Source organism: Rana temporaria, chromosome 8 (genome assembly GCF_905171775.1).
Source record: "Rana temporaria chromosome 8, aRanTem1.1, whole genome shotgun sequence".
NCBI classification, from domain to species: domain Eukaryota; kingdom Metazoa; phylum Chordata; class Amphibia; order Anura; family Ranidae; genus Rana; species Rana temporaria.
Genome location: NC_053496.1, coordinates 173,668,077 through 173,691,974, shown reverse-complemented (window position 1 = coordinate 173,691,974; position 23,898 = coordinate 173,668,077). Strand labels below are relative to the sequence as shown.

At 45.8% G+C, this 23,898-nt stretch overlaps 2 protein-coding genes across 4 annotated transcripts in view; both read left to right on the top strand.

Annotated features, from left to right (window-relative positions):
* LOC120909420 overlaps nt 1-23,898 on the top strand; it is a 173,209-nt gene that overhangs the window by 141,633 nt on the left and 7,678 nt on the right. For 2 of the 3 annotated variants that reach the window (XM_040321185.1, XM_040321186.1), the window contains exons 2-4: nt 9,231-9,374; nt 9,816-9,966; nt 22,809-23,683. In XM_040321185.1, the coding sequence (XP_040177119.1) occupies nt 9,231-9,374; nt 9,816-9,966; nt 22,809-23,683 (1,170 nt within the window). Of the gene's footprint in view, nt 1-6,191; nt 6,716-9,230; nt 9,375-9,815; nt 9,967-22,808; nt 23,684-23,898 lie in introns of those variants that run through there. The other variant, XM_040321184.1, reaches the window with a different exon arrangement.
* LOC120909432 (gastrula zinc finger protein XlCGF49.1-like) lies at nt 12,643-14,901 on the top strand. The gene is made up of 2 exons (XM_040321204.1): nt 12,643-13,253; nt 14,157-14,901. Exons 1-2 carry the CDS (start codon nt 13,154-13,156, stop codon nt 14,819-14,821), a joined length of 765 nt encoding a protein of 254 aa, XP_040177138.1. The 5' UTR covers nt 12,643-13,153; the 3' UTR covers nt 14,822-14,901.

Below are 23,898 nucleotides of genomic sequence, written 5' to 3'. Positions count from 1 at the left end.
AAATCTCCTCTGGGATGGATTCCAGCAGATCGGATATTTGCTGTGCTGCACAACAAATCCATCTGCTGGAATCGGATCCCACGGATGGATCCGCTCGTCTGTACAGACTCACCGGATCCATCCGTCCAAAGGGATTCCCCGCACGCGTCGTAATGATTTGACGCATGCGTGGAATTCCTTATATGACAGCGTCGCGCCCGTCGCCGCGTCATAATCGCGGCGACGGCGCGACACGTCATCGCCAGAGGATTTCGGCGCGGATTTCAATGCGATGGTGTGTACACGCCATCGCATAGAAATCTGCTGAAATCCTCGAGAGGATTTATCCGCGGATACGGTCCGCTGGACCGTATCCGCGGATAAATCCTCTCGTGTGTATGGGGCCTTATATTTAGAGAAGTTCTCTAGGAACAATGGTGGGGTCTTAGGTTGTCCTTCATTCTTACACTGGACTTCCATTTTATTTAGAGAAGTTCTTTAGAAAAAATGGTGAGGTCTCAGGCTGTCCTTCATTCTTGCACTGAACAATAGTGGTTGGATTTTCACTTTACTGAAGTTCTCAAGAATGCTAAAAGTGTTGGTTGGATTGCCATTTAAATTTCTAATGTTCTTTAGGAACAATGGTGGGGTTTCAGAATGTCCTTCATTCTTGCACTGGACTTCCATTTTATTTAGAGAAGTTCTCTAGGAACAATGGTGGGGTCTCAGACTGTTCTTCATTTTTCCACTGGACTTTCAATTCTATTTAGGAAAGTTCTTTGGGAACAACGGTGGGGTCTCAGGCTGTTCTTCTTTCTTGCACGGACTTCCATTTTATTTAGAGAAGTTCTCTAGGAACAATGGTGGGGTCTTAGGTTGTCTTTCATTCTTACACTGACTTCCATTTTATTTAGAGAGGTTCTTTAAGAACAATGGTGGGGTTTCAGGCTGTCCTTCTTTCTTGCACTGGACTTCCATTTGGAACAATAGTGGTTGGATTACTTTACTGGATTGCCATTTACATTTTTAATGTTCTTTAGGAACAATGGTGGGGTTCCAGACTGTCCTTCATTCTTCCACTAGACTTCCATTTTATTTAGAGACATTCTCTAGGAACAGTGGTGGGGCCTCTGCATGGCTGTCCTTCGTTCTTGCACTGGACCTCCATTCTATTTAGGAGAAGTTCTCTAGGAACAATGGTGGGGTCTCAGGCTGTCCTCCTTTCTTACACTGGACTTCCATTTTATTTCGAGAAGCTCTCCAGGAACAATGGTGGGGTCTAAGGCTTCATGTACATGGGACGTTGTTCAATCTCACCTGAACGATTTAACATGACAGCGAGAAACTGGTGTCTAAAAAACGGACGTTTAGCCACGTTTGCATGCCGCATTTAGCCGCGTTTGCATCTAGAAGCATTTGGAAAAATATATAATGTTATTGGTTAAAATGAAAAACGTCTTAACGAAATGCTGCTAAACACGAGGTTCCGAGTTTAGCCGCGTTTGGTGCTTGAAATGCCTCTAAACACAGCTTATGAACACATTTTTTTGGTTTCCAGAAAAAGCTTCTAAACTCAACTGCCTAGAAACGACTTAAGACGACCCTGTGTACGTGGACAGATAAGATAATAAAGAGGAGAGTTCAGGAGCAGTTAAAAAAAATGCCCAACTGTTCCTAAATGTCCGTTTACCAGCAGCGGTGTACATGAGGCCTTAGGTTGTCCTTCGTTCTTACACTGGACTTCCATTTTATTTAAAGAAGTTCTCTAGGAACAATGGTGGGGTCTCTGGCTGTCCTTTCTTGCACTGGACTTCCATTTGGAACAATAGTGGTTGGATTTTCACTTTACCGAAGTTCTCAATAATGGGGAGTCAGATTGTCCTTCTTTCTTATGTTACATTAAAGCGGTGGTTCCCCCTTAAAAACGACTTTTTCTTATTCCACTGCCCCCCCATATTCCATCACGATTAAGGTTCTTATTATTTTTTTCCTGCTGTACATACCTTAGTACAGCATATTCACCCGTGCATCCGGGTTGCGAGTCCCGCGGGAGTGGGCGTTCCTCACATGCTGTTGATTGACGTTTTGCCCAAAAACGAGCTCTCCCCCCGTCGCGTAAGCCGCGTCACGGTTGGCGAAAGGAGCCGAACGGCGAGTCAGCGCTATACTGCGCATGCGCATCGCCGTTCGGCTCCTTTCGCCAATCGTGACGCGGCTTACGCGACGGGGGGAGAGCTCGTTTTTGGGCAAAACGTCAATCAACAGCATGTGAGGAACACCCACTCCCGCGGGACTCGCAACCCGGATGCACGGGTGAATATGCTGTACTAAGGTATGTACAGCAGGAAAAAAATAATAAGAGCCTTAATCGTGATGGAATGTGGGGGGGCAGTGGAATAAAAAAAAGTTGTTTTTAAGGGGGAACCACCGCTTTAAGATACGGTATGCATTACATGACAGCAATAAAATACATTTCTCTTTGGCAAACCATAGTGTGGACTTTCGTTTTGTTTTTGTTACCACTGATCACAATTATTTGTTCTTCATCAGCAACACTATGGGGAAGACTTAGCATTGTGAAAAGAGAGGGTTCCACCATCCCTCCCAGGTATCGGGTAAGGCATCGGGAGCATTTCTGTCATCTGTGTACATCTGCACATGATCATCTGCGCACATGTGTTCGTGATCACACAAACCAATTATTATACACTTAATAGGATTTTTTTTTTACCAAAAACATGTAGTAGAATATATTTTGGCTTAAATTTATGAGAAAATTTGATTTTATTGAATTTCTTTTAAAATAGAAAAAAGAAAATATATATGTATATATTTTTTTTACAAATGTGCACCAAAAGAAAGCTCTATTTGTGTGAACAAAATTATAAAAATTTCATTTTCATAAATAAAACATGTTTTTACCTGCGAAAAAATTAGACTTTTGTTATTTTTTTTGTGAAAAGGTGAACTTTTCCTTTAACCACATCCTGCCCGGCCTATAGCAAAATGATGGCCAGGCGGTGGCTCTCCCGTTCTGACTGGACAACATATGACATCCTTCAGAATGAGCCACTGCAGCCTATGACGTAGGCTCTTTACCATGGGATCAACTGTGTCCAATCACAGCATAACTGGACAACATATGACGTCCTTCAGGACGAGCCACTGCAGCCTATGACGTAGGCTCTTTACCATGGGATCAGCTGTGTCCAATCACAGCATAACTGGACAACATATGACGTCCTTCAGAACGAGCCACTGAAGCCTATGACGTAGGCTCTTTACCATGTGATCAACTGTGTCCAATCACAGCATAACTGGACAACATATGACGTCCTCCAGGACGAGCCACTGCAGCCTATGACGTAGGCTCTTTACTGTAGGAAAGTTGAACAGGTAGGACCTCTACCCCCTCAGACCAGCTTGGATAATAACCCAATTGCCACACCCAAAAGACAGGGAATCAGCACTGAGAGATTTCTTCAAACGCAAGACATAAGACAAGACAGCATTGCGCTCAAAGTGAAATCTATTTACTCTTTTGCAGGGGTAGACATTATATAGTCATTATCATAGTCCAATCATAAAGGGGGAGGGGGAGTGGTTAGTACAATGGTATGCATTTTATCACTATAGTAGACATTCTGCCCCCCTCAAGATGGCCAACATCAGTCTTGACCCTCTCAATATGGCTGACACAGGTTAGTTATTAATAAGAATCAACACGAGTGCTGTAGCTCATAGTCACAAGGTTTCACTTCCCTGTACCAATGTCTTCACAGGAAAAAGGACCCCAGACAGTAGCTACAAAATAGACCAGCTCTCTGCAAATGATGATGCTCTTGGAAATTATGCATGCTTTTGCAAAATTGCTGCTCCATACAAAATACAAGATTTTAACCCAACTTATAACACCACTATAGTACTTATAAAACGTATAATACTAGTTAATTTCCTTAACCAGTGGGTCCAAGCTAGAATATATGACCCCATATCACTATAGATGTACACCTGATGTATGGAGAGACTCTGCTGGGGGACACCTGATGTAAGGAGAGACTCTGCTGGGGGACACCTAATGTAATGAGAGACTCTGCTGGGGGACACCTGATGTAAGGAGAGACTCTGCTGGGGACACCTGATGTAAGGAGAGACTCTGCTGGGGGACACCTAATGTAAGGAGGGACTCTGCTGGGGACACCTGATGTAAAGAGAGACTCTGCTGGTGACACCTGATGTAAGGAGGGACTCTGCTGGGGACACCTGATGTAAGGAGAGACTTTGCTGGTGACACCTGATGTAAGGAGAGACTCTGCTGGTGACACCTGATGTAAGAAGGAGAGACACTGCTGGGGGCACCTAATGTAAGGGGAGACTCTGCTGGTGACACCTGATGTAAGGAGAGACTCTGCTGGGGGACACCTAATGTAATGAGAGACTCTGCTGGGGGACACTTGATGTAAGGAGGGACTCTGCTGGGGGACACCTAATGTAAGGAGGGACTCTGCTGGGGACACCAAATGTAATGAGGGACTCTGCTGGGGGACACCTGATGTAAAGAGAGACTCTGTTGGGGGACACCTACTGTAATGAGAGACTCTGCTGGGGGACACTTGATGTAAAGAGAGACTCTGCTGGGGGATACCTACTGTAATGAGAGACTCTGCTGGGGGACACTTGATGTAAGGAGGGACTCTGCTGGGGGACACCAAATGTAATGAGGGACTCTGCTGGGGGACACCTGATGTAAGGAGAGACTCTGCTGGGGCTAACCTAATGTAATGAGGGACTCTGCTGGGGGACACCTGATGTAAGGAGAGACTCTGCTGGGGCTAACCTAATGTAATGAGTGACTCTGCTGGGGGACACCGGATGTAAGGAGAGACTCTGCTGGGGGACACCTGATGTAAGGAGAGACTCTGCTGGGGGACACCTGATGTAAGGAGAAACTCTGCTGGTGACACCTGATGTAAGGAGAGACTCTGCTGGTGACACCTGATGTAAGGAGAGACTCTGCTGGTGACACCTGATGTAAGGAGAGACTCTGCTGGTGACACCTGATGTAAGGAGATACTCTGCTGGTGACATCTGATGTAAGGAGAGACTCTGCTGGTGACACCTGATGTAAGGAGAGACTCTGCTGACACCATTGATCGTTTCAGCTATCCATAAGGAGAACTCTTACCAATGACCATCACACTAATGTAGTGTCAGTGGGAGGAATAGTGCCCCATCATTGGTATCAGTGGGAGGAATAGTGCCCCATCATTGGTATTAGTGGGAGGAATAGTGCCCCATCATTGGTGTCAGTGGGAGGAATAGTGTCCCATCGTTGGTGTCAGTGAGAGGACTAGTGCCCCATCATTGGTGTCAGTGGGAGGACTAGTGTCCCATCATTGGTGTCAGTGGGAGGAATAGTGCCCCATCATTGGTGTCAGTGGGAGGAATAGTGCCCCATCATTGGTGTCAGTGGGAGGAATAGTGTCCCATCATTAGTGTCAGTGGGAAGAATAGTGCCCCATCATTGGTGTCAGTGGGAGGAATAGTGCCCCATCATTGGTGTCAGTGGAAGGACAAGTGCCCCATCGTTGGTATCAGTGGGAGGAATAGTGCCCCATCATTGGTGTCAGTGGGAGGACTAGTGTCCCATCATTGGTGTCAGTGGGAGGAATAGTGCCCCATCATTGGTGTCAGTGGGAGGAATAGTGTCCCATGATTGGTGTCAGTGGGAGAAATAGTGTCCCATCATTGGTGTCAGTGGGAGGAATAGTGTCTCATCATTGGTGTCAGTGGGAGGAATAGTGCCCCATCATTGGTGTTGATGGGAGAAATAGTGCTCCAATCAGAACTAGTACCCAAAGGTCCTGACAAAGGTAAGCAATGGGCCACATTAACGTCCCCCCCCCCCCCGACCACAGTTTGGAGGCCACTGCACTAATGTATCATGAGATGAGGGTATAGACCAGAGGTCTTCAAACTGCGGCCCTTCAGTTGTTCAGGAACTACAATTCCCATCATGCCTAGTCATGTCTGTGAATCTCAGAGTTTTACAATGTCTCATGGGATGCGTAGTTCCGCAACAGCTGGAGGGCCGTAGTTTGAGGACCCCTGGTATAGACATTTTTAGCAGGGGTTCTCTGAGACCGGAAAGTTATTGCGAGGGTTCCCCTGTGTTAGAATGGTTGAGAAAGTCTTCTGTAGGCACTGGTGGGAGAAGCCAGTCTGCCTGCATGACAGAGGAGGCGAGAGCCCTTAGGAGATGCCGAGGTCTACGGAGGAAAAGCTCCTGGGGGCAGCCATATTGTTGTGGCTCGTATTTGAGGACAATATATTGCAAAGTGCTACGCAAACTGTTGGTGCAATATAAATCCTGTACAACAATAATAATAATGATGCATACAACTAAGTGAACACGTCACATGTCTTAGACATTCACTCTACTTTCAGACAACGACAACTTTTGGTGAGTATTGGTAGAAGTCTTCAGGATTGAGCGTTATTTCACGAATAACAGTATGTTCCTTCAAATCTGCTGGGCTACAACAAAATGGCCGAGAAGAACCAATCACAAAAGAGCTTTCCTTTTACCCATGACGCTGACCATCAGGGGGGATGGGCGCTATTGTTGCAGGAAGTGAATGAGACAGAGTTGGGAGCAATGGAGGCAAACTGCACCGACCTGACGGAGAGGATATTACGGCTCACCCTGGAGATCATCTACCTGCTGACCGGGGAGGTGAGGAGGATTCTGGGAGGGGGATTCTGGGGGCGTAGTTTTATTTCAACAGCAAATCACCGCAAAGGTCTAATAAATATATTTGTAACTTCCTCTTTTTTTTAGCTTTTTTTTTGCCTACAAAGTTACATTTTACAAAATTTTACAGAATTTGTGTTACTGAGAGCTGGATAATTTATAAGCTTTTTATTTATTTTTTGTTTCGTTTTTTTTTTTTTTTTCTGGACAAGCTACTAAATCATCACAGATATACTTTTTTCCCTGAATTTTATTTTCCAGATATCTGATCATTTTAAACAATTTTTTTTTCTTGACAAAATTGATGAAAATTTGGGGATCGTAGTTTTAATCCAGCAGGAAGTGTCTAATGGACATTATTTTTTGTTTGCTATTTTTTAATTATCAGTTATATAAACAACTTTTTTTGTACTGAAAACTGGATGAAATTGTGAACTGACCATTCGGGCACTGCCAGTGGGCCCCATACCACTAGGGGGCCCCATCAGGGTTGCCAGCCTCAGTAAAACCAGGGACAGTAAAAATCTGTCTTTTTAAAAAAAATCTCAAGATTATACCTGCCCCGCCTCTCCAGTACCTTTTCAGTGTGTGTATGTGTATTCTGTGTGTATGTATACTGTGTGTGTGTATTGTATGTCTGTATACTGTGTGTGTGTATTCTGTGTATGTATACTGTATGTGTGTGTGTAAACTGTGTATGTATACTGTATGTGCGTGTATATATATATATATATATATATATATATATATATATTGTGTGTGTATGTATACTGTATGTGTGTATATATACTGTATGTGTGTGTATATATTGTGGGCTAGATTCAGGTAGCCGGGCGCAATGTTACGGCGGCGTAGCGTATCGTATTTACGATACGCCGCCGTAAATCAGAGAGGCAAGTGCTGTATTCACTAAGCACTTGCCTCCTAAGTTACGGCGGCGTAGCGTAAATGGGGCCGGCGTAAGCGCGCCTAATTCAAATGAGTATGAGGGGGGCGTGTTTTATGTAAATGGGTGGTGACCCGACGTGATTGACGTTTTTTACGAACGGCGCATGCGCTGTCCGTGTACATATCCCAGTGTGCATTGCTCCAAAGTACGCCGCATGGACGTATTGATTTCGACGTGAACGTAAATTACGTCCAGCCCTATTCGCAAACGACTTACGCAAACGACGTAAAAAATTCAAAATTCGACGCGGGAACGACGTCCATACTTAACATTGCGTACGCCTCATAGAAGCAGGAGCAACGTTACGCCGGAAAAGCCTTACGTTTGTGAATCTGCGTATCTAGGTCGTTTGCATATTCTACGCTGAAATCTACGGAAGCGCCCCTAGCGGCCAGCGTAAGATTGCACACAATTATACGCCGGCGTATTCAAGTTACGTCGGCGGAGGAAGCCTATTTTTTAAACGTATCTGCCTTTGAGAATCGGCATAAAGATACGACGGCGCAGATTTGAAATTACGGTGGCGTATCTGGAGATACGCCGCCGTATGTTGTTGCTGAATCTAGCTCACTGTGTGTATACTGTATGTGTGTATGTATACTGTGTGTGTGTGTGTGTGTGTGTGTATACTGTGTATGTATACTGTGTGTGTGTGTGTGTGTGTGTGTGTGTATACTGTGTGGCCCCATAATCTCCTATTGCCCGGGGGTCCCATGAGTTGTCAGTCCGCCCCTGGGCACCAGAATATAATGCCATGGTGATCACACATGTAGATTCTGCTTCCTAAAGACGTAGGACTGTAACCATATTCTCTGAGTTTTGCATAACATAATCTTAGCGGAGGATCCACTAAGTCGGGGGGCCTCCCTCGAGATTATGGGATGGCTCCAACTTTTAGGTAACAAAATGATTAGATTCTCCAAACCTGATTACACTATATTACCAAAAGTATTGGGACGCCTGCCTTTACACGCACATGAACTTTAATGTCACCCCAGTCTTAGTCCATAGGGTTCAATATTGAGTTGGCTCCGCCCTTTGCAGCTATAACAGCTTCAACTCTTCTGGGAAGGCCGTCCACAAGGTTTAGGAGGGTGTCTATGGGAATGTTGGACCATTCTTCCAGAAGCGCATTTGTGAGGTCAGGCACCGATGTTGGATGAGTCTCTATGTTTGGAGTCTCTATGTTTGGAGTCTCTATGTTTGGAGTCTCTATTTTTCGAGTCTCTATTTTTCGAGTCTCTATTTTTCGAGTCTCTATTTTTCGAGTCTCTATTTTTCGAGTCTCTATTTTTCGAGTCTCTATGTTTCGAGTCTCTATGTTTCGAGTCTCTGATTCCTGATACACACCCTCCTAGTATTACTACATGAATCCTACATATATTAAGCAGGGTTCCCATATATTCTTATTGTTTGGTGAATGAGAAGGCCCGGCTCGCAGTCTGTCCCTGAAAGAGTGATGTTGTGGATCAGATCCTAGCAAAGAACAACAAGTTGTAACTTCTTTTGTTGGGAAATGTATAAAGTGATACTAATCTCTCTTTACAGGATAATATAGTTGTGGAGAAGACATCGGGAGATGGACAGAACCCCATTACGGTTCCTCTACGTTACTTACTGGTTCCAGAAAGAAACAATGAAAAGAAGATTTTGGAAGTCTCCCAGAAGATCATTGACCTCCTGATGAGAGAGGTGAGCGGTGCCGGGAATTCTGGGACATTATCCAGTAACAGACAAGGGGTGTGTCTGGATGGTGACTGTATCATTGTGTGTGTCAGGTTCCCCTAAGGCTCCATACATACAGCCATCTAAGGCCGAATATGATGTAAAATTGAGGTTAGGTGTATTTCTACAACCAAGAAGCCTCGCCTTCTTTGTGAATGCAGACATTTTTTGTTTTCGGGAGTATGTCCACACATTGTACATGAGTATCGGCATATACTCAGGCACAGTTGCACACATCCATTCATGTCTAAGGGTTGCTGTTCCAGGACCTGGGCTTTCTGGGTGTGGAAATACACACTTGATTTTATGTTGTACGTGACCTCATACACCTGTATACATGTGACTCAAGATGTTACGATGTCGCCACGGAAGAGAAGAGCATTTTTAATACTTTACTTTTATATTCAGAGTGGAATCTGGAGCAATTATGTTGGTATCAAAGAAGAGATAACAGAAAAAAAGGAGGAGGATGGTGTGATGAAGGAGCGGAAGTGTTTAGGACACAAGGATCTCTACAAGGACGTCATGATGGAGAATCAGCCGCCCCTCACATCACCGGGTAAGAGGAGACTTTACTGTAAAGGAGAGAGCAGTACGGAGGGTCCACGTAGATCCCCCATCATCTGACTCCATGATCTGACTGCCCTTACGCGTTACGTCCAATCAAGCATTTATTGAACCTTGTTTATTATGAGGTCTATAAGCAGTGCTTTGTATTCAGTCAGTGTGTGTGTTTCCTACAGATGGATCCAGTAGTGGGAACCCACCAGAGAGATGTCCCTGTCCTCTGTATTCCCGGGATTTCACACAATGTATTCAGTCATAGTTATGTAGCGCCTGGCTATTTTCAGAGTCGGTGCTATTGTAAATTTAGAGGGAGTTCAGAGAGGTAGTTGGCGCTGAACCTGCTATTTGGTTAAATTTTGGGGCCTCTGTTTTAGTTTGGCTGTACTGTTTGTGCATACTGTCTTTGTCTGGGGTACTGAGTTTCACCCCAGACCGACAGGTGGCAGCAGTGGGGTCAAGTGTAGTTGGATATCTCTTCCCGGTAGCCAATCAGAAGGGTTGATCGCCTCGATGTGCATGCTGGGAAGGGGTATTTAAACGGCAGACGCCATTGATTTGGGGTCGCTGTGTTCCCGCCCTTGAGCTGGGCAGTCGTCCCACCACCCCCGTGTGTGGCCCTCCTGGCCAGAGTGTGTGCACCGCAGTGTTCCTGGCTCCGGGACCACGTTGGTCCGGAGTGTATTCATCCAGATTGTGGATCCAGTGAGTCGAATTTGCCAGATAGTCCTGGGCTGTCTGTCCAATTGGAGGAAGCCGCCTGATAAGGAGCCTGTCCGGGGGATACCTATCACGAGGCTGGTGTTTCAGGAGAGGCCTGTCCATTCATCAGAGGACACTTGGGTTCTGAGAGTCTGGACGCAGGTCGCCTATCAGTTGCTGATTTAACCAAAGCTATGTGAAGGAGAACCGGGTGCTAAATCCAGTCAAAAGGGATTTTGGACCGAAATTGTCTCCAATCTTCAGGAGGGTCTGTGGCAGAAACTTGATCCTATCCATCCGAGTGACACTCTGGCTGCCAGGCTGGTGAGAGAGGCCTGTCCAGATGCACTATACCCACTCCGGCTGGAGTGGCGAAGTAAAATTGTCATTGGAAGCAGGACTGTTTCCATATCCAGCTACACCTGAATCTGCGGTCTTCTATTTTGCTATCCTTTCACCTTTCTACTGTTTATCATTTTTACCCGACTGGGTAATAATTCACAGAAAAGACACCTGTCTTGTGGACATTGGGCCGGATTCAGAAAGAGATACGATGGCCTATCTCCTGATACGCCCTTGTATCTCTGATTTCCGACGGTCGTATCTATGCGCCTGATTCATAGAATCAGGTTACGCATAGATATCCCTAAGATCCGACAGGTGTAAGTGTCTTACACCGTCGGATCTTAGGCTGCAATTCCAGGCCGGCCGCTAGGTGGCGCTTCCGTATTATTACTCAACGAATATGCAAATGAGGAGTTGCGCCGATTCAGAAACGAAAGACCGCCCGGCGCTTATTTTTTACGTAGTTTGCGTTCGGCTTTATCCGGCGTATAGTTACCCCTGCTTTATGAGGGGTAGCTAATGTTAAGTATGGCCGTCGTTCCCGCGCCGGGTTTTGAATTTTTTACGTCGTTTGCGTAAGTCGTTCGCGAATACGGATGGACGTAATTTACGTTCACGACGAAAGCAATGACGTCCTTGTGACTTCATTTAGAGCAATGCACACTGGGAGATTTTACAGACGGCGCATTCCTTATCAACCCCTCCAATAGTTTGCATACTATTGATGTTAGACTGGTCTGTAGTTTCCAGGTACTGTATATATCTCTGCTATTTTTTTTAAATATTGGTACCATGTTGGCTTTTTGCCAATCAGCTGGTAACATTCCACTCACTAAGCTGTCCATAAAAATTAGGAATAATGATCTGGCTATTACCTGGCTAAGTTCTTTGAGGACTCTCGGGTGTAAGCCATCCAGTGTAAATCAGTGTGTGTGTGTTTCCTACAGATGGATCCAGTAACGGAAACCCTCCAGAGAGCTCTCCCCATCCTCTGTATGCCTGGGATTCCACACCGGAAGATCACAACTATGCTATACCTGATCAGGTAGATAGGACTAAGTATCCAGAACTAAATAATGGTTCTATGGTATAAGAGGACATTCTTCTATTTTTTTTTTTATTCTTTTTACCTAATGTATTCTATCATCTTTGGGGTTTAGAATGAAGAACCGAAAATCATCAAATTTCAGGTTAAGGAGGAAGAAGAAGAGATGTTGGTGAGTGGAGCTCAGCAGTCTATGGAGGAGGGTGGCCCTCTCTATTCTCGGGATTCCACACAGGAAGATATCAACATCTCTTGCCGTGATCAGGTAGATGGAACCAAGCAATAGTAACTGAAAATTATTTTAAAGTATGAAGTGCCATCTCTTATTTGCAGTAACTTTTTCATGTTTTATGAGGGTAAAGAGGAAGTAGAAGAGCAGTTAGTAAGTGGAGATCAGCAGTCTATGGAGGACGGGGGGATGATTACGAAAAGTAAACAGGTGGAATCCTCTCTGGTGACAAATGTAAAAAGGACTCCTTATGCCCCGTACACACGATTGGAATTTCCGATGGAAAAAGTCAGACAGACTTTTTCTATTGGAAATTCCGACTGTGTGTATGCCCATTGGATTATTTCCGTCGTAAATTCTGAGGAATTACGTCGGGGGTTTAGATAGAGAACATGTTCTCTTTTACTCCAATGGAAATCTTGTCGGAATTCTGATGTGATTTTGGTCGGACAAAGGTCCGACCATGTGTATGGGGCTTTACTGGAGGCTGACGGGTCATCCCTACCCTGGAACCTTTCCCTATGCTAGACATGCTGTCCCTCACCAAGGGGTTGCTGTCCCTGTCCTAGCCACTTCGTAAATGCGCACCAACTGCATTGGGACAGTGCTCTTTATAAGCACTGCCCACAATAAAGATGGCTGCTCCCCTGATGTCTACAGAGGAACAAGAGTTTCTCTTGTCCACCATCTTTTCTGCATAGTGGCTGTCGATCAGCGCCACCTGTGCAGGGAGGCCGAACTACACCTGCCTACACTGTTGAACGTAGACTTGTCTCTAAACTGTATTCGTTGATATTCTTGTATGTGGCCTCAGGATAATAGTGCTCACCGTCATTTTGTGATTTTCAGGGAGAAGAAGTGATGGGTATAAAACCTGATGTCACAGATGCAAACTGTTATCAGTTGTCAGTAGAAGAAGCTGAAATGATGGTGACAATTACAAAGGAGGATGTCAGTTCAGGTATAAGATACAAAAATGCAGCACTCCATATTTTTATTTTTTTCTAACTTATTTATTTTCCTCAAGTAGAGACATTCAGATTGATCAAAACTGCTGAAAAATCAGCAAACCTTTAAAATTTAGAGTGCACTATCCTTAAAAATAACATTGATTTGTCATGATGTGATGGAAAAGTATCCAGTGTACCTATACCACATCCTATGCACTGGAGACTACACCATATGAACTAAACCACTTGCGGACCGCTCGTCTGCAATGTACTGTGGGCGGGTGGCCTGTACAGGCACAGCGGTGTACCTTAAAAACGCTGGGAACAAGAGGGTGCATGCGTGCCGCCCGCCAACTACTGCTGTGATTGTACACAGCGAGAGTTTGTTAGCAGGTCCCAGCCAAGGATTCATGGTTGGGACCTGCTGATCGGCTGTGTCCAATCACAGCCCAGAACCTTGAAGCAGGGAGAACCCCAAAGCAGGGAGAAGAAACAAGGAGAGTTTTTAGTAGAAAGCAGCACACGTTGGACAGATAAACACTTTTTAGGCATACACTTAAGCCTTTGATTGCCTGAGATGTTAACCCCTTCCCAGCCTTAATTACCGGCCGCAGCGGGGGAGGTGGGGGCGCAAAGCCGCGGCCTCAATTACAGGCGGCTGCGAGTCGCAATTGCGACCGGGCGCCCGGATTTTGTCGAGCCCTGCCCTAAGCGACTTTAACCTCTTTCATACTCGGAGTGTCGTTACAGTACACATTATCTGACTTCTAGCCTTGCGTTGTTGCTGCTATCACTGTCTCTAATTTTGTGCCAGAGATCTAGCCAGGGAACAGTTGACTAATAGACCAACATACATGATTACTGAATGCAAAACATGAACAATGCTGCTAATAACTAATAAAACATTTCAACAGGTGGAGCCAACGTCCGGAAGACCCCAGAGGGACGTCTAATCACTGTTACTCAAAATATACATCACAAACTTGATCCTCTGGAAAGCTCAACAGATCCGTTTAATTCTAAGGTCCCAAAAAATAAATTCCATACTATTCTCCCAAAGGCCCAGCCAAGCTTTCACATTCCAACCCAACCACCACATCCTTCTAATCCCGAGGAATCTTCTCCCAGTAAGTTACGTTCTTTTGAGGGTTGTGAAGAACCAAGCATAAAAAATCAAGACCTGGTTGTAAATTGGGGAACTACCACCAATAAAAAACCCTTTCCGTGTTTAGAGTGTGAGAAGTCCTTCAAAACGAAATCGGAACTATTTCAACACCACAGAGTTCACACCGGCGAGAAGCCCTTTGTATGTACCGAGTGCGGCAAGTGCTTCCAGAGAAAAGAAAACCTTACCGCGCACATAAGAGTTCACACCGGCGAGAAGCCGTTTTCCTGTGGTGAGTGCGGGAAGAGCTTCTCTAAAAAAGGGCCCCGGGATAAGCACATGAGGATTCACACCGGGGAGAAACCGTTTTCCTGCTCAGAATGCGGCAAATTTTTTTCGTACAAAATGTCACTCAGTTTACACCAGAAGACACACCACCAGACGCCGCTGAAAACTGATAGTGAAGTTCTATAGGCGGGGGCGGACTGACCATTCAGGCACTCGGGCACTGCCTGAGGGCCCCATGCCACTAGGGGGCCTTATCAGGGTTGCCAGCCTCAGTAAAACCAGGGACAGTATGTAAAAAAAAAATTAAATCCCAAGATTATAGCTTCCCCGCCTCTCCAGTACCTTTTCAGTGTGTGTATGTATACTGTATGTGTGTGTGTATACTGTGTGGCTCCATAATCTATTGCCTGGGGGCCTTATAATCTCCTATTGCTCGGGGGCCCCATGAGTTGTCAGTCCACCCCTGTCTATAGGTTGAATGGTCTGTAGAACAATCATACAATAAAGAGACCATCTGGAAGAATCGGCCAACCCATATGGAATATTTAAGGCTGTGGTGTGATCTCTGTTCTAATTTCATCACTGTCAATAAATTTGTTTTTTTCTATTTATACGTTTTTTTTTTTGTTCATCTTCACATTGCTCGGGTTGTTTTATATTCAAATTTTTGCCCTTCACTGTTCTGTGGTTTCTCCTCCTCCTTGTAGACAGGAATTGAGGGGAAATCTCTCCAACACAGGTATCAATAAAACCGTCTGAAACTTTTATAAAAAAATATTTAAAAAAAATAATAAAGTTCACATACAGCTGCAGACACCCCCCCTCCCTTTAGTGCAGAACCCCCATCAGTATAGAATCCCCCCTTGGTACAGACCCCCCCATCAGTATAGACACCCCCCTTAGTTCAGACCCCCCATCAGTATAAACACCCCCTTAGTAAAGACCCCCATCAGTACAGACACCCCCTCCCCTTAGTACAGACCGCCATCAGTATAGACACCCCCCTTAGTTCACATCCCCCATCAGTATCGAGACCCTCCTTAGTACAGAATCCCCCCCTTAGTACAGACTCCCACAGTATAGACACCCCCCCCCATTTAGTGCAGACACCCCACTTGGTGCAGACCCCCATCAGCATAGGCACCCCTCTCCCCCCCCGCACATGACCATCTACTTAAAATAGAGTGTAAGTACAGACCTCAGAACAGCGCGGACGTGTACACACAGCGGTGTGTGTCCCTCAGGCTTCTCCTCCTCACTGGAGGAGGAGGCGCCAGCGGCTTCAGTTTGGTCCATTGACACAGAGCAAGGTGCAGATTAGTGCAGGGCAGAGGCGGTGTTAGCGGCGCCGCAGCTGCCGATATGCACTGGTGTCACCCCTCCGGGGGTGTCACCCGGTTGCGGCCCGCACCCACCTAGCAACGCTTCTGACATCGAGTGCGCGGTCGGGGGCTATACTTTAACTAGAATTGGCTGGATCGCCGCTTGTTGTAGTGGAGTCATCAAGCCAACATGCCCAAACCTTATTAAATTTGTTGGGGCAACCTCTGTTCGCATAGGTGGCCTTATACAAGGGTAGACTGGCATTTATCAGACCCTTCCAGAATTGGACGCAAGGAGGGGATGAATGCTTCCAGTTCATTGTGATTGGCTTTACGAGCGTAGAACGGAAAAAGGTTGAGTATTCTCCTGGCCATGGTCACTGACCGTTGTTCAACCAGTCCTAACAAACAATATTTTGAGTCGCATGGTATATGGAGCTTTGCTACAGGTTTGATCACTTTGAGGACCTCTTGCCAGTATTGTTGTATTGCCGGACAGCTCCAAAAGACATGGAAAAACTCTCCGGGTTGTAAACCGTCTATTATTTAATAGAGTTAGATCTGCTTCTAATGGTACCAACATGTCCCCACTGGTGGGACTTCCAGCCCTGACGATAGTTATTACTGGGATGAGAAATTTCGGGAAATTTCCTCCAACAGGATTACAGCTAACAAAAACCTGACAAAGGCTTTCACCTTCTCCACAAAAAAGTTTAGGCTGGATTTCGACTTTACTAAAGTTTTCAGGGAACAATAGTGAAGACTCGGGTTTGTCGTTCTTTCTTACGTTACATAAAGATATGTATTGCATGACAGCAATAAAATAAAGTTGTCTTTGGTCAACCACAGTGTGGACTCTCGTTTTCGTTTTTGTTACCACTGATCACAATTACTTGTTCTTCACCACTATGAGGAAGAGTTATGTGGCCTGTGCAGATGGTTATGTGTAAGAAAACAGTAAAATTATTATCTTCTGAACATCCTTGTAGAGCTAAAAAAGGACACGAGAACCATGTGTAGCGCCATGCTCCCATTGAGTATGCGCTATGTGTTAAATTCTAGTTGCCTGAGCTGTAATTTAGCTCAGAATAATTATTCTAAATTGTTGGTTCTGTTTCAGTTCAGCTGGGTTGCACAATTTTCCCCTTGACGGTGGGTGTCGCTGTTACCACAGGTCAAGGTTGGAAAGGCAGCGGGCTGGATGCATTGGGTATCTCTTTCCCAGAAGCAGCTCAGGGGGCGTTGGAAACCTGTTGTGTAATCTGGGGAGGGGTACTTAAGGGACAGATGCCGTTTTGGCCGGGTTCGTTTTGCCGATCCCGACCTGATGGCCCTCCTGGACTCGGGGACGTGTGAGCTGTTTTGTAGCCTCGGGGCCAGCTGGCCCGAGGCCTCACAGCTGAGAGTAGGCACAGGAGTTTCTGGGGCCTACTGATCCAGGGATGGTCCTTTGCTATCTTACCTACGGAAGGAAGCTGAACCAGTGGGATTCAATTGATGGACGCAACCTGGGAAATTTACCTCACTGTGCTGCCGGCCCGGCTGAAAGATCATTGGCACCGTGAGTTGTGTACTTTATTGGAACTATACAAAGTGTGCGAGTGGTTACGCAATCTTGTGGCAGAAGATCGTTGGATGGCCTGACAACACTTATCAAGTCTGTGGCAGAGACTTTGACGAGCTTCGCACCAGCTGCTAGGCCAGTGAGAGTAGGCCTACCACCAGGTTGCTGAAATCCAGAACAGGCCCGGAGCAAAAGGGAACCTGGGTGAAGGGCCAACATGACTGGGGAAAGCTGTGGGGAGAACTTCAGGAAGTAGGTAGGAAGTGTGTTGGTCAACACTGACCGACCTGATTCCTACACTGACCACTACACTAACCTAGCTGATTCCTACACTGATCTTCCTAATCCCTACACTGACCACTACACTGACCTACCTGTTTCCTATACTGACCACTACACTGACCTACCTGAGTTCTATACTGACCCATAGCTCCCAACTGTCCCTGATTTCGAGGGACTGTCCCTGATTTGGAGCAATGTCCCTCTGTCCCTCATTCCTCCTGATTTTGGTCTGATCTATATAGATGTATACAAAATGCACTTTTTATCTATCAAAACGTGTTTCCCAGTGCTAAACCTTTCATCTGATTTCTAAATTGCTGCATTTGTAAATACCAAAAGCCAAAATAAAGGAATAGTAGTGGTAAAAAAAAGCACTTGTGGGTTTAACCAATCTTGTTTTTTTGTACAATTCTCCTTTAAGGGGGCGTGACAAGGGGTGTGTCCTAGTCCTGCATACTTTTGCTGATAGGTGTCCCTCATTTCATCTCAAAATGTTGGGAGGTATGACTGACCACTACACTGACCTACCTGATTCCTGCACTACACACCCCCCCCTACATGAACAGTGTATATTGGTTGATTTTGCTCACCTCTCCATGGCCTCCATGAAAATCTATCAGAGCAGGGCTCTCCCCAGCTTCAGGTACTGTTGCTGACACCCAGCCGCTCCTCAGTATCCCCTGCCAAGAGCTTTTCCAATAGCCGTTGTACGCTCTGCACCACCCCTCCCCTCCGCTCTTATCACACACACATGGGCTGCCCGCACCAGAGGGATCATGGGGGACAGGCTGGACTACAGGAGTTCCTGGGCAGGGGGGCAACACAGCACACATGGGGGGTCACAGTAATATTGCACCCGGGGCGAGAGTATCCTTCATGCCACTGCAATCCAGGGACAAATCCGGGGACAGTCTGGCTCCAGGGACAGTGGCCTCAATCCGGGGACTGTCCCCGGAAACCAGGGATGTCTGGTCACCCTATGCTAGAGTATCTCTAAAACAACAATTTGGGCTCTTTCACACGGGTGGACCATTCAGATCCACCTCACAGTTTTTTAGGCGGACCTGAACGGGCCCACCGTGCTCCTCTATGGAGCCACGGATGTCAGCGGCGACATGCCCGCTGACATCCGACCCGCCAAAGTGTGACGGAGGAAAAACCTACTTTTCCATCCGTCTGGCGGATCGGGTGAACACGGACAGACGGTCCATGTTCATCCGATCACCCCATAGGGGAGAGCGGTGAAAAGACAGGGCGGTCCCTGCACAGTGTGCGGGGACTGCCCTGTAATCTGCCGGCTCAGCGGGGATCAACGGAGCGATCCCCGCTGAGCAAGCGGAGGTTCACGGGCGGATCATTACTGATCCGCCCCGTGTGAAAGGGGCCTTAGGTTACTGTCACATCCAAGAAGAAGCTGGGCAGGTCCAAAGCCAACATGGCAAGAGCCACTATCCTATAAGGGGCCCGTTACACCTTGAAACCAAAGACCTGTTAGCTATTTGTAAGGGGAAGATTCTCCCCACCTGCCACAAATGTAAAAAGTATTCTTCCTAGTGATTATCATGCTAATGTAACCATGAGCTGTAGATAAAAAAGAAAATAGCAGGGGTTTCTGAGACAGGAAAGTTATTTTATAGGTTCTCCATGTTAAAAAGTTTGAGAATTGCTTCTAGGTAGTCAATCAGGATATGCTTCTGGGGGCAGCCATATTGTTGTAGCTCAAATATGAGGACATGTTCGCATACAATTAAATGAACATGTCACATGTTCTAGACATTCATTCTGTGTTTGGTTGATGGCAATTTTTGGAGGGTATTAGTAGAAGTCCTCAGGTTTGAGCGGTATTTCATGATGAGCAGCATGTTCCTTCAGACCTGCTGGGCTACAACAAAATGGCCGAGAATAACTAATCACGGAAGAGCCTGACTTTTACCCATGATGCTTAGCATTGGGGAGGATGGGCACTATTGTTGCAGGAAGTGAATAGAACAGAGTTGGGAGCGATGGAGGAAAACTGCAGCAACCTGACGGAGAGGATATTACGGCTCACCCTGGAGATCATCTACCTATTGACCGGGGAGGTGAGGAGGATTCTGAGAGGACAGTTTTATTCCAGCTGCAGAGTGTCTGCTGGTTATATTTTTGGTTTTGTATTAGTAGCATTTTTTACCTGACAAAAAATGTGCAGCTTTTTTGACTCACATCTGGGAGAAATAAAAAAAATATTTTTTTACCTACAACAATTTACGAGACAACGTTTTACAGAATTTGTGTTACTGACAGCTGGAGAATTACAAACTTTTATCGTTTTGGGGTTTTTTTGTTGACAAGCTACTAAATCATCACGGGTATATATTTTTTTTCCTAAATGGTATTTTTCTGAAATCTGGGCATTTTAACCACTTGAGGACCCCTTCACGCCAATATACGTCGGCAGAAGGGCACGGCTGGGCACAGGCACGTACAGGTACGTCGCCTTTAAGAACCCAGCCGTGGTGGGTCACACGCGCCGCCGGTGACCACACCCGCGGACCCGATTACCCGATTGCGATCGGGTCACAGGAGCTGAAGAATGAGCAGAGGTGAGTGTAAATAAACCTTCCCCATTCTTTTCTGTGGCTTGTCACTGATCGTCTGTTCCCTGTCATAGGGAACGACGATCGGTGACATCACACGTCCAGCCACACCCCCCCTATAATAAGAAACACACACTTAACCCCTTTAGCGCCCCTAGTGGTTAACCCCTTCACTGCCATTGTCATTTTCACAGTAATCATAGCACTTTTCAGTGTGAAAATTACAATGGTCCCAAAAATGTGTCAAAAGTGTCCGATGTGTCCGCCATAATGTCGCAGTCACGAAATAAATCGCTGATCGCCGCCATTACTAGTAAAAAAAAATTATTACTAAAAATGCCATAAAACTATCCCCTATTTTATAAACGCTATAACTTTTGCGCAAACCAATCAAACCCTTATTATATTTTATTTTTACCAAAAATAGGTAGAAGAATACGTATCGGCCTAAGCTGAGGAAAAAAAAAATTATATATTTTTTGGGGATATTTATTATAGCAAAAAGTAAAAAATCTTGCATTTTTTTTTTAATTGTCGATCTATTTTTGTTTATAACGCAAAAAATAAAACCCGCAGAGGTGATCAAATACCACCAAAAGAAAGCTCTATTTGTGGGAAAAAAAGGACATCAACTTTGTTTGGGAGCCACGTCGCACGACCGCGCAATTGTCAGTTAAAGCGACGCAGTGCCGAATCGCAAAAAGGGGCCTGGTCCTTTAGCTGCATAATGGTCCGGGGCTGAAGTGGTTAATTTATTTATTTTTTTATGACAAAACCGGTGAGGATTCTGGGATCACAATTTTATTCCAGCAGCAATTCCCCCGGGAAATGTCTAATATTTTTTTCTTTACTTTTTTAACTGACAAAAAAAAATGGCACATTTCTATTTCCGCTTGTTGAACGTATAACACGTCGGGGGCGTGCTCGCGACCCACAGCTGGGCTCTTAAAGAGGACGTATATATATAAGTCCATGTGCCCAGCCGTGCCATTCTGTCGATGTATATCGTCGCGCTGCGGTCCTTAAGTGGTTAAAGTAACGCAGTGCCGTATCACAAAAAATGGTCTGGTCATGAAGGGGGGTAAATCTTTCCCGGAGGCCAAGTGGGTATACAACTTGTAGACAAGGGTCTCTATTTTTCTGACGCTAAATCCACTCATCTGTATGCAATTCCGACGCGCAAAAAAACACGCATGTTCAAAATCAAGCGGAAGAGCCAAACTGCCTATTGAACTTCATTGATCTCGGCTCGTCGTACGTGTTGTACGTCACCACGTTCTTGACGGTCGGAATTTCCGACAAGGTTTGTGTGACCGTGTGTATGCAACACAAGTTTGAGCCAACATTCCGTCAGAAAAAAAACACGGTTTTCTTGTCGGAATTTCCGATCGTGTGTACGTGGCATTGGGCGTCAGCATACCAAGACATTTTGGGCAATTTCATGCTCCCAACTTTGTGGGAACAGTTTGGGGACGGCCCCTTCCTGTTCCAACATAACTGCGCACCAGTGCACAAAGAAAGGTCCCTAAAGACATGGATGAGCGGGTTTGGGGTGGAGGGACTTGACTGGCCTGCACAGAGTCCTGACCTCAACCCGATAGAGCACCTTTTGTGGTGAATTAGAGCGGAGACTGCAAGCCAGACCTTCTTGTCCAACATCAGTGCTTGACCTCACAAAGGTGCTTCAGGAAGAATGGTCAAACATTCCCATAGACACACTCCTAAACCTTGTGGACGGCCTTCCCAGAAGAGTTGAAGCTGTTATAGCTACAAAGGGTGGGCCAACTCAATACTGAACCCTACAGACTAAGATCATTAAAGTTCATGTGTGTGTAAAGGCAGGCGTCCCAATAGTTTTGGTAATATAGTGATTGCTAATCTCTCTCCACAGGATAATATAATTGTGGAGAAGACATCGGGAAATGGACAGAACTCCATTATGGTTCCTCTACTTTCCTTACTGGTTCCAGAAAGAAACAATGAGCAGAAGATTCTCAAAGTCACCCAGAAGATGATTGATCTGCTGACAGGAGAGGTAAGCGGTGCCGGGAATTCTGGGACATTATCCAGTAACAGACAAGGGATGTGTCTGGATGGTGACGGTATCATTGTGTGTGTCAGGTTCCTATAAGGTGTCAGGATGTCACTGTCTATTTCTCCATGGAGGAGTGGGAGTATATAGAAGGACACAAGGATCTCTACAAGGACGTCATGATTGAGGACCAGCCGCCCCTCACATCACCGGGTAAGAGGAGATTTTATTGTAAAGGAGAGAGCAGTACGGAGGGTCCACTTAGATCCCCCATCATCTGACTCCATGATCTGACCGCCCTTACGCGTTGCGTCCTATCAAGCATTTATTGAATTTTGTTTATTAAGAGGTCTATAAGCAGTGCTTTGTATTCAGTCAGTGTGTGTGTTTCCTACAGATGGATCCAGTAATGGGAACCCACCAGAGAGACGTCCTCATTCCTTCCAGGAGGTCATGGCGGAACCATTTAATGACACAAACCCCCCAGAGAGATGTCCCCGTCCTCTGTATTCCCGGGATTACACACAAGAAGATCACACCATCTCATATACAGTTAGAGAAGAGATAAAAGAGGAGGAGGAAGAGGTTGATGCGATGGATGAGTTTTCAGAAGGACACAGAGACCCCTTCCAGGAGGTCATGGCGGAACCATTTAGCGACACAACCCCACCAGAGAGATGTCCTCATCCTCTGTATTCCGGGGATTCCACACAGGAAGATCTCACCATCTCAAATGAGGTTAAAGAAGAGATAAAAGCGGAGGAGGATGAGTTTCATGCGATGGATGAGTTTTCAGAAGGACACAGAGACCCCTTCCAGGAGGTCATGGCGGAACCATTTAATGACACAACCCCACCAGAGAGATGTCCCCATTCTCTGTATTCTGGGGATTCCACACATGAAGATCACACCATCTCAAATACGGTTAGAGAAGAGATAAAAGAGGAGGAGGAAGAGGTTGATGCGATGGAGGAGTTTTCAGAAGCACACAGAGACCCCTTACAGGAGGTCGTGGAGGAACAATTTAATGACACAACCCCACCAGAGAGATGTCCCCATTCTCTGTATTCCGGGGATTCCACACAGGAAGATTTTACCATCTCAAATGAGGTTAAAGAAGAGATAAAAGAGGAGGAGGATGAGATTGAAGTGACAAAGACGTTTCCAGAAGGACACAAAGACCCCTTTAAGGAGGTCATGGTGGAGCAATTAAGTGACGCCCATCTCCAGTATTCCATACAGGAAGATCACAACTATACACAACCTGATCAGGTAGATAGGACTAAGTATTCGGAACTCAATAATTGTTTTAATGGGTTAATGTCCTTCTAACTATTCCTCCCTTTGACACCAATGATGGGGCACTATTCCTCCCACTGACACCAATCATGGAGCACTATTCCACTGACACCAATGATAGAGCACTATCCCTTCCACTGACACCAATGATAGAGCACTATCCCTTCCACTGACACCAATGATAGAGC